The sequence below is a fragment of the Buteo buteo genome, chromosome 8 (genome assembly GCF_964188355.1).
Source record: "Buteo buteo chromosome 8, bButBut1.hap1.1, whole genome shotgun sequence".
Taxonomy (NCBI): Eukaryota; Metazoa; Chordata; class Aves; order Accipitriformes; family Accipitridae; genus Buteo; species Buteo buteo.
This window is the reverse complement of record NC_134178.1, coordinates 11,494,610-11,512,368: the sequence shown is the minus strand read 5'-3', so window position 1 is coordinate 11,512,368 and position 17,759 is coordinate 11,494,610. Positions and strand designations below refer to the sequence as shown.

Here is a 17,759-nt window from a genome sequence, read left to right as displayed (position 1 = left end):
AGGAAAAGAAGTAAAACTCCTGGGTTGAGATAAGAACGGTTTAATAGAACAGAAAAGAAGAAACTAATAATGATAATGATAACACTAACAAAATGACAGCAGTAGTAATAAAAGGATTGAAATGTACAAATGATGCGCAGGGCAATTGCTCACCACCCGCCGACCGACACCCAGCCAGTCCCCGAGCAGCGAAATCCCTGCCCCCCCCCCCTTGCCAGTTCCTAAACTAGATGGGACGTCACATGGTATGGAATACACTGTTGGCCAGTTTGGGTCAGGTGCCCTGGCTGGGCATGAGAAGCTGAAAAATCCTTGACTATAGTCTAAACACTACTGAGCAACAACTGAAAACATCAGTGTTATCAGCATTCTTCACATACTGAACTCAAAACATAGCACTGTACCAGCTACTAGGAAGACAGTTAATTCTATCCCAGCTGAAACCAGGACATCGGTTTACAATTGCTCAATCCAATACATCTGGCACATTACACAACCAAAACTCTCGTGGACATCTACTCAAAAGCTCTTTTCCTACCTCTCTGCAAGTGTTGCATTATTCATGCACAAACCAAAAGGTAAAAATATTTCCAAAGACTACTGGTCCAAAGCAGACTTTCTTTTAGTATTTTCCCTTACGCTTGCCCCATACTTTAGGGCATCCTTAAGTGCAAGAGGTATCTTCCAGCAACCCAAGCTTCTCTGTACTGTGCAACTGGCTAAGCCTCCTCCAAACACATAAAGTGCAGCGTATGTAACTAGTGACAGAACCTGGTTCCCTGGCCTCCCATTCAGGGAAAGTTTGCGGACCTGCTGCATGATACAGTTCTTCCACTTTCATGCAGCCTCAGTTTCTCTCTCCTGTGCATGTACATCATGATGCCTTTTTTACCCTCAGAATAGGCAGAGGTATTATGGACACAGCATATAATTAAAGACGGTTATTGCAATGTTTTTGCATGCTGGGCTGTGTTATGACTGCACTGAGAACTTCTGTTCTGGTGTTTTCTAACTTCTGAATACTTGGCACTTCATGACCACCTCCTCAGTGTTCTTTTAATACTGCTTTCTAGTGTAATACTACTTTACAGTGTAACTAGGAGGATTAAACTGGTACCTTCTACATCATTCATCTGACTACCCTTTATCTCATTTGAGTTTCAGCAACCTGCTTTCCCAAATTACAGAAACAAACCTTGGTAATATCAAATTCACTGGCAAAATTTCTATCAGCTTCAGTGAAGCGAGATTTCATTCCACCATCCTGATTCCTTCTCAGGCAGCCCCCCACCCCAGCCTTTAAACATTTTCTTTGTTGAGACTTTACTTTTGCTATGCTTTTTTTGTTTGGGTTTGGGTTTTTTTTTTCAATGAAGAAATTGGAGAGAACTGGATTCCACCTTGGTACAGTGGCATAATGCATCACATATTGTTTTTTATTACAATCTTTGATGGTACCACAACACCTAAAATCATACATTCAACAAAGCCATTAATGCAAGATTCACTTATTTGTATAAATACCCACTATTTCATCTATCTTGCATCATGTCATTAGTGTCATTTTGACAGTTGCACAGTTTCACAAAAATGCAGATGATGCATCAATCCCATTTCTCACAGCCTTCCAAGCCAAGGACAGCCATACTAAGATAGATCTGTGGCTTTCTACTTATTTTCTGACCCTAAAAAGAAACATTTGGTATGGAAGTCAGGTCTATTACCTTTTACTTCTCTTAGCACTATGGACTCAGGACAGTGAAGGTGGGGTCCATCTGGCAGCAAAAAAAATCTTAAACAGTTTCAAAATGCTGAGCACATACCTTAAGGTGGGGTGGATCTACTTGCAACATCTGCAATTCATATATCTTGAAGATGTTAGTGTTACTGGCGATTCAGAAAGTAAATTGCTTGACATTTACAAACTATGGTGAGCATGGCAGAATGGTCTTTGCTTTACTCCAGATGGAGCAGACATGTTAGGGAATTTCAGAACTCAATGGCTCTTACCTGTCCAACCCTGAACTGTGTCACTGACAGTACAATGCCTCACAGAAGCGTAAATGACAAAATCTGCTAGGACTTTAAAAGACTAGGAAGTCAACCAAGATATCAACATTGACTAAACACCAAACTTTGAAAAGTTGTACTTACTGCAGCACATATAAGGCAATATAGAAATTCCTAGTACACATGGAATGCTATTCTGAAAGATAACATTAACTTACTTGTTACAATCCCTGCCAAAGCTAATACAAACTGATTTTCATTAGAATCCAGATCCTGCTGTTTCATGTCTTCACTTAATGACTTCACAAAGCTCTCCATGGTCTGTGCAGCGATTGTGAAAAACTTTACTGCTTTACTCTGGAAGTGCAGAGGAAAAAAAAAAAAAAAAGATTATACACACTACAGCAACTATGATTATTAGATGCTACAGTAAAATTAGACAATCTTCAAAATTACTAAAACACCCAGTTACTTCATAAAACAACATAAAATAACAGGTATGCACTAAGTGACATGTTTGATCCCCTAATATTTGAAACCATTACCTCAGAAGAAAGTGGGAAACCACTCAATGACACATTTATTTATAAAACTAAAGCATTGCATATTTATCTCCTAAACCCACAATAATATATAGCAAACAGCAGAATTATAGCTTATTTTCAAGAGTGAGGACATTCTCTCTTTGCTTTGCAATAGCTGCACCAGGTGTTTCACATTTACGTGGCCTACTACAGCAGCTTTCGTCAAAACCCTATCCAGCTGAAGACTGGAAAGCAGCCTAACATAGTGACTTGACAGGAATTTCCTAAGAAAACCAGTGAAATACCCAGCAAAAAGCAGAACTCAATTGGATCCTACCAGGATTCATTAATTGCTCCATACAGGATAGAGAACAACAGGCTAGGTAGAAGTTCTTTAGAAAAGGAAATGGAAGTCCCTCCTGGGTCACAGGTTGAATTTAAGTCAGCAATGTCACATTAGAAAGACGATCATCACACCAAACCATACAAGCAGGAGTACAGCCCGTAATTATGTTATGCAGTCTTCTCCCCTCAGCTGGAATACTGCTCCATTTTGGGGTATCTCAGTTGAGGAAGCAGCCACCTGGTACAAAGCTCAGGGCAGGTCAAAGAGCCTGGTCAGAGGTGCAGACAGAGCCCACAAAGAAGGACAGAGAACTGTTTCTGTGTATTAATAATTCTGACTTGTAAAACATTCCTGGAACACTATTTCACACAGATGATGCTGGCTTTCATAATAAAAATAGTATAGCAGAGAGCCCATAATGCCAGGTTTCCCAGTGTCTTTAATAATTTTGCCAGTTGTTCATGAAGCAGCTGACACTTTTAGTCATTCCCAGCAGCAACCAAATGGGACAGTCCTAGAAACACCTGAACTTTTATTCATTTTGCAGTGACTAAAAATTTTAATAGTTTGTCAAAACTACTGCTTTCACAATATGTGCAAAGCTACTGGTAACATTTATTTATTCCTCCACTGCTGCACATTCACCACATCAAAGATGTACAGTTCCTGTGGGGTGACTCCAGCAAGTGGGCATAAAAAGCAGTGTCAGCCAATACTCAACATCTTCACAAATGATACTGTGATCCCAGAATAACAGGAACGAAGGGATCATGGAGAAAGAAAATGGAAAAAAGTGCACTTCTGCATGTGCTGGATGTACTTTTTATGCTTATATGGACACCACACCTCAAAAATGGCAATTTTAACATAAGCAGTGACTATAGTTCAAGAAGCAGAGGGCATGAGAGAAAAGTGAAGAGAGCCTACTGTAGCAAAGTAGTATGAGCTATTATGCTTAGAGTACTAAGCTCCATGCTTAGAGTACTAAGCAAACTAAGTCATTGGTATGTTGCACAAAAAACACGCAAAATATTCTATTTGCCAGTCTCTTGAGGTGCTGCTGGTATCCTCTGCTGAACCTTCTTTCCAAACAGCCATTAATTAACTAGCAGTGAGGTCTGAGGAGCTGCAGCAAAGACCAATCAAGTTTATAAATAGCAAACATTACGTACTCTGTGCAGTCTCTTCTTAGCTTGACAGTATTTTCATGGGACTGAAAAATGTCTCACCCACAGACACGGAGATACGGACAGTTCTGAGAGCCGCCATTAAGGTGCTTGAGCTCAGATGGTGCAATGAACCCTTTGCTGTCCAAGTAACTCCTGCATGAAAATATCAGCTAATGTGCAAAATTGCTGCCTTAAAATATAATGGTGACAAATGGCTTAGCAGATAACTGAAGTAGCAGACCACCTTGTAGGATCCAAAATTTCTCAAGTTGAAGCAAGTCTTGATATTGTTCTGAAATCAAACCTTCAGTTTGCATTTCCATGTAAGAGTCCTGTCACGTGGATATCTGGTTGAAGTTTTTTGAAAGACATCTAAAACAATCTCATGGGAATTAATTTACTTCTTTTTTGGCACATGCAACTAGGCATCCTTGAAAACTCTCTCTCATGCTGCTTCTCTGGATGTTTCTTCAAGTTCTCTCTAGAAATGTTATGCATGGATAGAAACAGTAGGCATCTCTCCCCCACTGCCTTGAAAACGACTTGTGCTAATTTCAAATTTACTGCCCGAGTTTTGACCTTCTCAACCCATATGGACACAAATGGTACACTGGTTCCAAGCATCATTTCAGTCAATCTTACCTGCTTTCAACAAGGTTTCTACTAATTTTACTCTCATTTGTAAAAATACAGTCATTTTCATCACTGCTAGCGTTTTGCTTGTGGGAAACATACCATTTCAATACTGTCTCACAAGTCAAATAACAACAGCTAGTCACTAAATATTGTCAACTCTTACAGTTATAAACTGTTGTGAAAATACAGAATGTAATTTTATACTGGTTTTGTTGCTATGTGAGGGCTCTGCAGTACCCACCTGCCTTTTTTTTATTATTATTGTTAACTGCTTTATACAGTGGTTTTACAGACTTTTTTTCCTTAGTAACTGCTGCTGCTTGGATCTTGAATCATCAGATGTTATCACCAAAAGGTATTACTGTACAGCTTTCCAATACCCAATATAAAGTTATAATTGTATTTTGGTGCACCAAAACTGGAAAGCCTCTTACAAACACACTAGTTCACCACTTACTATAATGAACTAATCCTATTCACTCAGCTGTTCATCATGCTGCTGAAAAAAATCAAGCCAGAAGAAACTGTGGCATCACTTCACTCAGATTAAATACAACAATTCCTTCTCATGTTGGCTGTGACAAGACTGAAAATCATATTTTTTATCAGGCCTGATCCTCTGATCCCTCCTATTTCCATCAGCTGCACTTGGCAGCGAAACTGTGTTAGTTGTAATATTACTATTGTCATAAACTGTTTTTGTTTTGGGGTTTGGTCTGGGTTTTTTGTTGGGGTTTTTTTTTTCAAATAAGCTACCTATCCACATTTAGCATTGAAGATTTAATAAGATTCACTAGCAGCTAGGCTCTCTAAATTTCCAAGAGTCATGCAAGTATTCAGGCAGCACAAAGATTTAAAGTTGTGAATCGATGATCTGTCTTCCTTCCATGGAAATAGCTCCTCCAAGCTCTCTACAGGTATTGGAAGTGCTGCATGTGCCCATGAATTATTTTCTTTTTCTGTTAGCTTGCAAAGATATTTACATTGTGCTAGCTGCACCCTTGCTTCCAGTTTAACTGTGTGGTGCAAAACAGATAATCCTTGTTTGGTAACATAAGGATTAACTACTGCATTTATTCCCAGCCTGCTTCATAACACTTTGTAGTTCCAACACTTCTTAAATGAGAATGGATTGTTCTCAAAGAATATACAATTCAGAAAACATTTTTGCTGTCCAATTAGATTCTGAAATATATCCTTATATTAAAGTGTGTTACAAAGCAAGGTCCTCATTTTAAAAGGCCTAACAGCATTACCACCGATAAGTATTCACCTGCCATACTTACTCCTCCTAGAATGGTTTTAACAGCTTCCTCATTGCTAGATACACCCCATAACAATGTGCACACTGCTGCACCCATTTCTGTGCAATACTCTGCTTGCTGCAGGAGCTGCTGCTTGGCCTCATTCAGCTGCTGGCGAAGGTCTAGTTTCTCCTGAAATAGCCCAAGGAAATTTTGGTTGCACTTTGTATCAGTCAAAACAAGATTCTAGGCTAAGGGACAGAACAAGAAACAACATCACGGCCATATATGAAATGATGGGGTGGGGGTGGCAAACTCAGACCGGTTACAGATACATACCTTCTCTCCTGAGCTATATCTAAGTAGTAAGTACATTGTGGAGGCTGACAGTAACCAGAAGCCTCTCCGCAAGGTCAGACCAAGTGACCCACTGAGACTGAGTGGCACCTAGAGAAGTCTGATAGGAGAGTCTACTCCTCCTAAGCAAACAGCTACATGTCTCTTCGAGAGAGAAGGGATTTCAGCATCAGAGGTCAGCCTTTCCAGACACCTTACAAAAGATACTGGAAACATCTTATAGAAAGGGAGAGTTTTGGTTTTCAAAACAGACTTTGCCTTAGCCAACACGGTAGAGTTGCTGGATATCTTGGATAAATACTATCACCTCTTCCAACTTTTTTCTATTGGCATATTCCTGATCAGCAGTGGCAAAGTAAGACAGAGTCCCTGGAAAAACACACCTAAAGTTTGAAGTTTAGAGGGCCTTTCATACCAAGAAAGCCCAGGCACCATTGTGCATCCATCATCTAAGTGAGCTGCTCAGTGGTGCTTGCCACAAAGCATAAAGAAACAACAGAGCAATCCAACATGACCAGGACACAATTCCAATTTGGCAGTACTTTTTTCCAATCACATGGGAAGTTGGCCAGAAGAAGATCATGAGACTAGGTATGATTTGAGGTCTCACTGGCTTCCTACCGACTGCCACAGGGGTAATGAAGCTGCTGCACCTCCCAGCTTAGAGCTAGTGCGGACAGTGAGATCAAGGCAGGGATACTGCAGTCTGTGGTCTCTCAGGGCAGATGGGTGCTCCCTGCTAACTTGGAGTGGGGTGGTATTAGACAGTGCTGCAGGGAAAGATAAAGGCCATCAAGAAAAATGATGCTAACTCAAGTATTAAAAGAGAGAGAGAGAGAATCACAGATCACACGACATCAAAAGAGCAGAAGGATCTTGCTCTGCCCATTTTGTGGGCATGGGATTTTCAGATTCACTGCAGAAAGCACCCTCCTCAGCCCAGCCTCCCCTGTGTGTTTAGCTATCAGGATGAAGTATGGGGAAATGAGAAGGAATCTTTTCTATGTGAATTTTGAAAGCAAGTAAACAAACAAAACTTTCAACTATGTATTCCCATCAAGATTTTAAAATAAGTATCTTGTCATTTTGGGGGTTCACCTCAATGTTTTGTGATGAGGGTTTGGAAAGAATAGAAACAAACTCATCTGAAAATTTACATAACATGATATCAACCAGTACAAAGCTGCTTGTACTTTGTCATTAATTACCTACCCAGCCCCCTGTATCACACCTGACAGCCTGATTTGCATTGCTTTATCATACTGCTAATGGAATACACAGGCTAGGATTTGTAAAGTTCAAATTAAAATTATCAAGCAGACTCCTGTGCATATTTACTCTCTGGAGTCTCTTTCGCCTTTTAGGTGAAAAGACTGACACTTGCTGCTGATTCCCTAGGCATAGAAGTCCCAGGAAAAGTCTCTTATTTCATAATACTTTGATAATTTTTAAGCAGGTTAGCCAATTTTTATCTTTTGCATAACTCACTGCCAGACCTACCAGCTTTTCTGCCACCACATGCATCAACAAAATGTCCACAGGCATCTTCCTGTCTAACCCCTATATTGTCCCTGCTTTTCTTCTCTGCACTGTCCTTGTCTTAGGAAAATGTATCTTTTAATACATTTTATTTGCATTTTGCATTTGGATGCTAATACTGACTAGTAAGACATAAAACTCTGTAATACCAAAGTTAGATCCCCCAACAAGGATGCAAAGCCAGCACAAGAAATGCCAGAATTTTTAATAGATCAAAAGCAGTATCAGAACAAAGATACGAAGCAAGGAAAACAAAATAGTACATTCAAGAGCCAGGAAAATAAACGGACCCTGCAAAAGCAAATAACCTAGCTGGAAGCAACACTCCCGAGAGTTCACATCACGAAGCAATCACTGTGCTATGCAACATCACCATCTTCAGGAAAGGGTCAAGGCACAAGAATACAGCAGTGCTTAAGTACATAACTATGGATAGACAAACAAGACATTGGCCAAGAATAACATGTGCACTTCAACTTTTGCTCAGGTTCAGAAAGCACAGCAATGCCCTCATCAGTGATACAGCACTGCACAGAAATTTTGGAATGCAAAATGTTGATTTATGATCCCCTAAGAAAAGGACACGGCTCAAATAGAAAATGCATTTATTTTATGTTTGTTTCAGAGAATCGTTTCCTTTTCCTTCAGAAGATATATATGTAGCAAATAATTCAGAAACTATACACAAGGATGCCTATAGCAGAACAGCAGCCAAATGAAAAACACCATGCAAAGTGATTAACAGGAACAAAAGAAAACAAAACAAAAAAATCACACATACACATACACCGTCTTCTTTTATCCCAAAGAGCTAAAGGATTTCACAACATACATAAGCACAATTCACTCTGACAAACACACCTTTGCGGCATATAACAGAAGCCATTTAGCCAACCAGTGTATCCTGCACAACAGCAAAGATATGAATAGAAGAGCTTTGATCAGGAACACCAGACAACAACTACTCTTAGTAAATTATCCATGCTTTAAGTAAAATTTTCATCCAAAAGAAATCACAAACCTAAACCACCTGCCATTTATTTTGTAATATTAACAAGGATAAAAGGTGGAACCCACTTCATTAATATTAAAGCAGCAACATTAAATCTTACAGAGATTTTATCCTGGATGCTTATATAACTAAAGACCTGGGTGCACAGCAAAACTAACCATGGACCTATTGCTGAACTGCAACAGCTATCCCAGAAGATACTTATTTTGAAGTAAGGAATAGACAACTATTCCGTCACACTTTACATTCATACCAAACTTCATTCCAGAATGACTTGTCCACACAGATGTGCCCTAAAACTGCATGTCTGAACTCTTCATTTATTCCTTTTCAAATGAAAACATTTCTGTAGATTCATCTGTCTTCATGCAATCCCAAGGCTGGCAGATGCTAACTCTAGAAACAAAGTGAGCTTCTGCGGACTACTGAAGATAGCTGTCAGCTCCAAGGAAATGAACTTTTGCAGCAAATAATCACAACTGATTCTCACACCTCTCAGAAATTAAGCCACTAGTCTGTGTGATCCTATTTGAACCCCAATGGCTTCACAGAAGACCCACAGTCTGGGAAGTCACAGTCTTTGCTATTCCTTCATTGTTAAAAATCTCCCCTCTCATAAACACTAAATACAATATTGACAGAGCAAAAGGAGCCCTGTAATTGTTCTTTGACTCACAGCTGTACATGGCAGTTGGATCAATAGGTGCATTGAGAAAGACTATTAAAACTAAACAAAGGCACACAGCTTACAGCAAGCCAAAAGAGAGGCCAGTTTCATTTTGTACGTTGCATTGCTTACATTATCTTCTATTGTCCTCTTATGTTATAGTTACATTAAATTCAAAAGAACTGATTCTGCAAAGGACCTTTTGATGCCAGCTATACCACAATCTTCCCAAATTCCCAATGTTCTACTTCAACATGTTAATATAAACAAAAAGCTCAGGGCTGATTTTTAACTTACACACATCAAAACAAACCCAGCCAAGAAGCACATAATGTAACCCCATACAACTGCACCTCGCGCAGTATGGAAGTTGAGACGTCTATGCAGTTATGCAAGGGTTATGTGCGTAAGTGGGAGACCAACTGTCGGTTGTACCTGTACTTGTACACACCGAATACGTTTGGGTACCGTATGGTATTATATTTTGTCTTGTTATAATATTGACCCTTTTGGTCTAGAAATATCAAGGGGAAAAAACCATTAGTTATGAACTTATAGGTAAATTATGAACATTGGTTCCAATTATGAACACCAGTTATGAACTTATAGAAATCCCAGATTGTTTTTCAGGCTGAGGATGTATTTTGTGACATGAACATGAAAAACTGATCATTACTGCTTTTCTTATTAGAACTCAAGCATACAGATACCATTATTCTGACAGCAAGTATACCTTCTTCTCCCTCATGCAATCTGCCTGGGCTGTTTCCAGACGGGCTCTGAAGTGTTCACAATCCATTTTCAGCTGCTCTATTTCCTCCTCCTTTTTCTCCATGTCTATGATAGGATAAATCAGATAAACGAAGCAGTAAGTTATGACCAACGGGCTTGCACTAAAGAAAAACGAATCCACCGAGTACAACATTAATGCGGTGCTTTAACTATTTGCTTGTGTTCGATCACCTCCTCGTGGCTAAACTGCGTATCACAATTTACCACATTTCAACAGTTCTTACAAGAAACTAAACAAACATGACATTTCCAATTTAAAACAGGAAAAGACTGAAAGAATCACATCTAGCTGTTAAACACGGTGTGCCAATAAGATACTATTCTGGAACTGAGCTCGAGCTCCAGCTCCTTAGGGATTTTTAAAAATTTAATCAATTTTCTACTTTTTTTGTTTGTTTTCATGATGGCTTTTGTGTCTGGTATCTTTGAAATTCAGTGAGTATAGCGAAAATCTAAGAAAAAGAATACCAAGATCAGTCAAAAGTGTTTCAATATACAATGTACAAATTATATGAATAGTAAGACTGAAATGCAACTACTCCAAACATTTTAGATTAAAAAGTATTATAAGACATTATAAACTATTTAAACATTATGTCAGTGACAAGCAAATTTTACAACTCCCTTAAAAAATTAATCTCTGATGTTATCAGAAATACATTCCAATTTAGACGCTTCATTTTAGTGAATCAAAATCAAGTTAAAAGTGTTATATTTCACAATCACGACGTCTGTTTTAAAAAATTCACTTTGAAGGATATTTTTAATAACTGTTGTATATTGTATTTTACTTTAAAAACCACGGTTCTGGATGTTTAGCATTTATACTGAAAAAAGGAAACGCATTTAAGTAATTCCAAAAAGTAATGTTCAAACAGCATCTACTGTAATTTTGATTAGCCTAAAAAACAAGTTACACCGCACTTCGAGCGCCATACCCTTGATCATGAGAGTATGGTCTATGGCTTAAAATACTTCAAGTACTTCCCCTTATATGTGGTCAATATTTTTGAATGTATTTACCAAAGAGCATACCAAATTCAATCATAAAAAGATAACATCATTTAAAAAAAAAAAAAAAGTCTTTATATCCAAAAAGCTTGGATTCTGGCATTTTATTAGGTAATTCTACATTGTTTGGAAATAAAATCCTTTCTTTTTTGGTCCTAATTGACAAAATGTCATCATCTCAAATACATACACATTACTTTGAGCAGCAAGTATACAGGAAGATAATCTAGCCACAAACAGCTTTCTAAAGAGGCAGAATGTATTTCCACTCAGCCCTTGTGTGACTCTAAGCCACGAACACTAGGACTTTTTAACAGAAGTCAAAGAGGCAAGGCAAGGGTCCACTCCTAGGAAACATTATATGTGCCAGGACATGCTCTCCAAGCATTCAGTTCTTTTCAATCCTGCAATCCAAAGGAAAAGAATGAAGGGGGGAATGGATTCATTGAGTTTTTGCGGAATAACTCTGGTCAGTGGCAGGAAACTTTCTTTCCTTCTGTCAAGTAAAGAAAATACAGTTCCACGCACCTATTACTCTGTGGGTGTGAGTCTTAAGTACTTGACTGAAAGATGCCTTGAGCATGAGTAGGGCATGCTCTGCTTACCAATAGCAGACCAAGAACCTATTTATCCTTGCCAGGTAAGTATATCCAGTGAAAATCTCTCTCACTGCAAGGAAACAAGCTCTCCTGTATGAGAAGAATCACTTCCAGCTTTTGAGAGGATGGATCCATCCTGAATCCAGCATCAGCGCAGCCAGCAGACACACAAAGGTGCCACATCCTTCACTGGCAGACTTGAAAAGTCCTGGAACCAAAACTGAGCCAGGAGAAGGGGAATAATATTAATTACTGAGTGCTAACTCAATGCTACCTGTATTTTTTTTTTTTTTTTTTTGAGTCCTCCAGATAAAAGAAGGATGCGTCAACCTCCTCTAAGGTATTACGATGTTTGATGTCTGGGGGGGGGGGGGGGGGGGGGGAGAAAAAAAAGAAAAAAAAAGGGGGGGTAATATTGGAAGCTGCTGAAGAGAGACCTACTTCTACCTATGCTTCATTTGTGGAAACTCCTGCCATTATGCCCTGTCAGCTCTCCCAGCTGTGCATGCCTTTGCTCTGAAGAGAATTCAAGGTTGCATGCACCAGTCCTGACATTAGGCAGCCTCTTGACACACAGCAGCAGAACAAGCAGCAGACATTTCGCTGACACTGAAGACTGCAGCTGTGCTGCTCACTCGTGCACACTGTGGTCCTGAGCAGCACACAGGGAAGCCTGACAGGTTCTCCCACTGGCTGCAAGTCCCAGCCCCTGGTTAGAAAGTTCCTTCCCTCTTGACACTAAAATCTTGAGGTTCAGACTGTCTACCTCCACCAAGTCAAGCAGCAGCTTTCACTATCAACTTGGAAGAGCAAAAAAACATGAAATGGCATTGTACAAACAGGGAATACATAATTTTACCACTGCAGTGGTAAATCAGACTCTGGGAAGAAGTTGCATTTGCTCCCGAGACAGACAGCAGACTCAAAAGCAGAAGGAGGCATTGCACACAACAAAAGGAGGCCCACATTTCAGGCGAGGTGGACTTTCTCATCCATGCTATAGGTCGCATCAGGAGATTTTCTGGACCAGAGATCTAATCTCAAAGCTCTGGGAGGTAGAGAACTGAGTATAATTACAGTGAATGCCAACAAGGGATGGAATTCCAATTCTACTGATCCAAATGCTAGATCAATGTTAAATGCAATTTTTAACATTTCCCCAGTGGACCAAGTTCCACTACACATATGCATAATAATACAGAAAATTTTTCTAAGATTCCTGGAGCCAAACACTCTTCCTGAGGAGGGTAGTAAGAACAAAATGGACCTTTGTTTTTGAAATGAACAATTACGCTGGCAAAAGCCTTAGTGAAAACCCTGACACCAGCCCGAAAAGCAGGTGTTGGTTGCATTGACTGTTGCCAGCTCAGATCTCAGATACCACCTATGTGATGCTCCCATAGCAAATGGGTATCCCATTGACCTAGATATACAAGTGAAACATGCAAAGATCTCAAGGTTTCTTAAAGCTATTCAAGGCTCCATCATTCTCACAACTGAATGGGCCAGAGGTGTTGAAAGTCTCTGACTCTAATCTGCACTTCTTGAGCACAACAACCTGCTCACCCCTTCATGTTTATAATACTTAGAAAACTGCAATAGCTGATGAAAGCCTAGAGAGATGTACAAATAACCCGTTAGGCTTCTGCAAGAACAACGTGAAAAAACATCTCTAGTATCTGCCAGGACTCCTATAAGCTTCATATGCCAACACCAAGAGATTGTATTTAGTAAACAGCACCACAAAGCTCACCATTCTGAGACTGAAGACTGCTTGTGTCCCTGTGATGTCCAACCTTTTGTGAACTGTATGCTCCAAAGCCTCCTTTCAGTCTGCTTTATTGCATGCTGCAGAGGCAGGAGCAGATTGGTGTACCAAAAATCACCACTTGACTTGTCCAGCTGTAGAGGCAAACAATGGCAAGAGCCCGAATAAATACTCAAATGGCTTCATTAAATGCAAGAGAAATCTCCATTGCGGGGATATACTCAAGAGAGTTCAAAGGCTGACTCAGCTTCAGGTACTCCTCCAAAGGACCCAGAGAATGCTGCCCAGCCAGCAGAACATTTGAGAAAGTCTTAATATCCCCATGTTCATGCCACAAACCTGCTGTTGTAAGGGCCCAACAGTGTCTCCTTGATGACTGGCACAAGGAGTGAAAGAAGGCTCAGTGAGAGAAATCTTGAGACTGAGCACTGATAAAAGTAGATAAAACAAGAATCTGACTAGCTGAGGATCTTGAATACTTAATGCAACTGGAAACAGTCCTTGATGCCTTGCAATAGCATAAATGGAACATTTCCAGATCCTGCATCACTTCTTGTGACACGGATGACGTCTTGACTGGCAGCAGGAGAGGTGGTACAGTCTTTTCAACTGTTAGTATTTGATGGCATGGAAGAATCTTTCCAAAGAGTGGATCACTGAGGCAGCTGGAAGCTCTGCCCCAATATATTACTTGGTATTGGAGACAAGCCTCGAGCCTCTATCTTACTCTTTCTTAGCCAGCTGTTGCAAATTAATTTTCAATTCCTCATGTGATATTCTAGACAAGATACACCCTCTACAATTTGTCTCAGTGCTTGTCCCGCATCTTTTCAGACAAAACCAATTCCTAGAAGAACAGGTGAATTGTACTGCCGCATGTAAGCTACAGGCTAGGGATGGAGCTGACTCCAATTTGGTCCTGATGGCACGTCAGGAATGGTGCAGTTGTTGAAAAAAATGATGCACAGAGAATTATAACACTGAAACACTGGACTTTGGGGACAGCAGTAAAAATACCTTTGTAACAGAGAGTCTGCAACTTTTCTTTTTATTATTATGAATATTTAAGGCAATAAAAGCATACAAGCTAAAAAACAAGATAGGCTAAATACAACTATATTATCTCTTCCTTTAAATTGAACTGTTTATCCACAGCTATTTACCATGGGTTTTTGCTGTGCATCTAAAGTGACATTTTGACAAACAGAATGCTTTTGCCTTTTCCTCAAAGAGGAATCACTTTTTTCCTGATACTTAGTTCAGGCAGTAAGAGAAGCTGTATGTTTTTATCCACAGTAAAATATTTTTAAAGATTAATTTGACATGTCTTATTATTTCTAATCCAGTTTGTAGTTTTCTTCATTACCAACACATTAATTTACTGAAGCAGTCATTGAACATCATAGTTTAATGTGGAATACCTCCACAAACTCTACAACTTTTTTGTAGGGGCATGATAGTTTGTTCTAAGTAGTTTTGGCAGAAACTATAAGAGCTTGTAACATGGTACTACTCACTTGATTCAATAGCATCCAGTTTCTGCAATGTCCCCAGGATATCCCCATTTACTATTTTGGGTAAGAAATCCCGCAATTGCATAACCTCAGTTGTCAGCCTTTCCAAATCCCTCCTTCTAACTCTAACAAATTCCTCCTTGGTGTCAGCCTTCTGAAATAAAATAAAAACAAACACAAACAAACCAACAACCAACCAAAGACACTGTTACAGCCTTGCAATGCTTTTCTGCTTGAATCCTGGACAATCTGTCTGACAAAAATATTCCTTTGTATTACAGCATTTCAGAAATTCATAACCTTTTAAAAGGGAACTATCCGGTAATAACTAAACCCAAAAGTCTCCGAGGTGGACTCTTGACTGTAATTTTTGCCACTCTGGCCTAAAGCAAATCATATTACCTCTCTGCATCTGTTTCTTCACCTAACGTGTGCAGCATACCTCAGAATGCTGTAAAAATTAACATTCACATTTTAAAATGTGAGCAGCTATGCAAGTGCCAAGCTATTGTTTTGAGATTGTTGTAAAGGATATAATAACTCAGTTTTTTAATTAACTCAAGTATTTGCAAGATCCTCAGTCACCTTGCTAAATTACAACACCTCTTTTAGTGGAAATTGTATTTTTTCAAAGGAATTCATCTTTTGTGAAGAGCAAAAAATATTTGCAACTATCTGCAACCTAATCCCACAAAAAAGTAATTTAATCCTGCGTTAAGTCAAAAAATGTTTATTAGTTTCCTCTTCTGCCAAGCTATTGCTATAAAATAACTTTAATTCCACAGTCCAAGACAATGCGCATTAATTTTAAAATTGTGGAGAAATTTCTGTACCAAAAACCTCCTAAACTCCAATTTCTGATGTATGTACATGTGCACACTGCTGTATCTTAAAAAGGCTACCATATAGACACAGACTAAAAAAAGGTTTAACGTCCTTTGCCTAAAACATTAATTATCTAATTTGCTTTCACAAAGCAAAATTATAATACATCCTAGCACTGTTTTGCACTGCATTGCGAATGGTGCAGAAAAAAATGAGATCCTTTATGTATCACATCTTATTCCAGAGGGAAGAGGGTACTAAGAACAACACAAGAAACTATCTCCTACAGGTACAAAAGATGCCATCCCCACAGTCCTCTCGAGTCCAGCTGCACAAGACAAATGGTCATTATCACTGGTACATACAGTGCTGCCCTGGTACTTCCATCCTTTCCAACCTTTTCCTACAGTTCTCTCTTTCTGCTTCCCTACTTCCTCAGGGTAAAGATTTCCTTTCAGTTTTGCTTCCTACTTTTTTTCTTTCCCAGCTGTCTTTCAAACCCAGACAGTTTTAGGGACAGAACAGGCCAGTTCTAGCTTTCCCGGTTCAGAGGCATCCAAGCCGCAGTAAAGGTATGGAAGAAAGATTTTACTTTTAACTTGAATTGTATGCTCTAAGCTGCATTTAGGAAGTGCTTATGGCAAAGTTAGTATGGCCAAGTACCACCACATTACATGATTCAAGAAAAATACAACTCATTTAGGTCTCAAGAAAGTATGGAATAAACACACGGCAACAGGACTCTGGAAGAACACCATCTTCATGTCAGCAAACAGGAAGGACAGAAAGACAATTCAGTACTGGTCAAAATTATGGAGCATAATTTGGTACTGGCATAAAAATAGCTCTATTCACTAGCAGAAGCTAAAGTCAAATAAACTACGCTACTGGGGTACTGGGATTGAGATATGAAATATACAACAAGGAGAAAGTTCTCATTTACATTTCCCACTGTAAACACAGATCTTTGCAATACTGCAGTTCCAACAGACAGGCTTTATTTCCTCTGCTTAAGCAGCTACTCAACATCTCCCCCCACTACAACAGTATGTTAAAAGCAAATACAGACAATGGAGTTTTCTGACCAGCCCCTTACAGTAGCGGCAGGCGACTGATGTAGGAAATTAGACTTCAGTCCTCACCGGCCTCTTGCGCAAAGGCCAAGTTACTAGCTCTGTACCTCACTTAGCTCCCGACCTGCGTGACCCGAATCCCCCTTCGCGGCCTGGCAGGGGGCTGAACCCGGCGACGAACGCCCCACAGAGAATCCCAGCCAGCCCGGGCAGGAACCCGGAGGGTCGAGCCCTGAGTCCCTCACACAGCCGGCTCCCCGTCCCCCCGCGGCCCTCGGCCTCGCCGAGCCCGCCATCGCCTCCTCAGGGCCCCGCGGGGCGCAGCGGGCAGCCCCCCCCCCCTACTCCCACCGTCTCTTCCTCAGGGGAGCCGACCCCCGCGGCGGGGTTCCCTCACACCCCGACCGCGGAGGGCGGGCCGGGGCGGGGCGGGGCGGGGCGGGCCGCGCGCGCTACCTGCGCGTCGCCAGCGAGGCCGGCGCGGCGCCGCATCGCGCCAACGGCCGCCGCCCGCCTCGTGGGAAGGAGTCAGGGCGGGAAGGGCTCCGCCTCTGGCGTCACGCGCGTCACCGGCCCCGCCCCTAGCGGTGGCTCCTCCCTCCCCGCCGGCGGGATGGGCGGGGCCCGGGCAGCTGCTTCCCGCGCTTGCGCCCGTCCCGTTTACACCGGCGAG

General features: G+C 40.6%; 1 protein-coding gene across 1 annotated transcript in view; it reads right to left on the bottom strand.

The window, feature by feature from the left end:
* HSF2BP (heat shock transcription factor 2 binding protein) overlaps window positions 1–17,598 on the bottom strand; it is a 33,738-nt gene extending 16,140 nt beyond the window's left edge. The window contains exons 1-4 of the mRNA XM_075033618.1: window positions 17,543–17,598; window positions 15,192–15,342; window positions 10,238–10,341; window positions 2,229–2,367 (exon numbers count right to left, since the gene is read on the bottom strand). Of these exons, the coding sequence (XP_074889719.1) occupies window positions 2,229–2,367; window positions 10,238–10,341; window positions 15,192–15,342; window positions 17,543–17,578 (430 nt within the window). The 5' untranslated portion in view covers window positions 17,579–17,598. The remainder of the gene's footprint in view (window positions 1–2,228; window positions 2,368–10,237; window positions 10,342–15,191; window positions 15,343–17,542) is intronic.
* Between the last annotated feature and the right edge of the window lie 161 nt (window positions 17,599–17,759).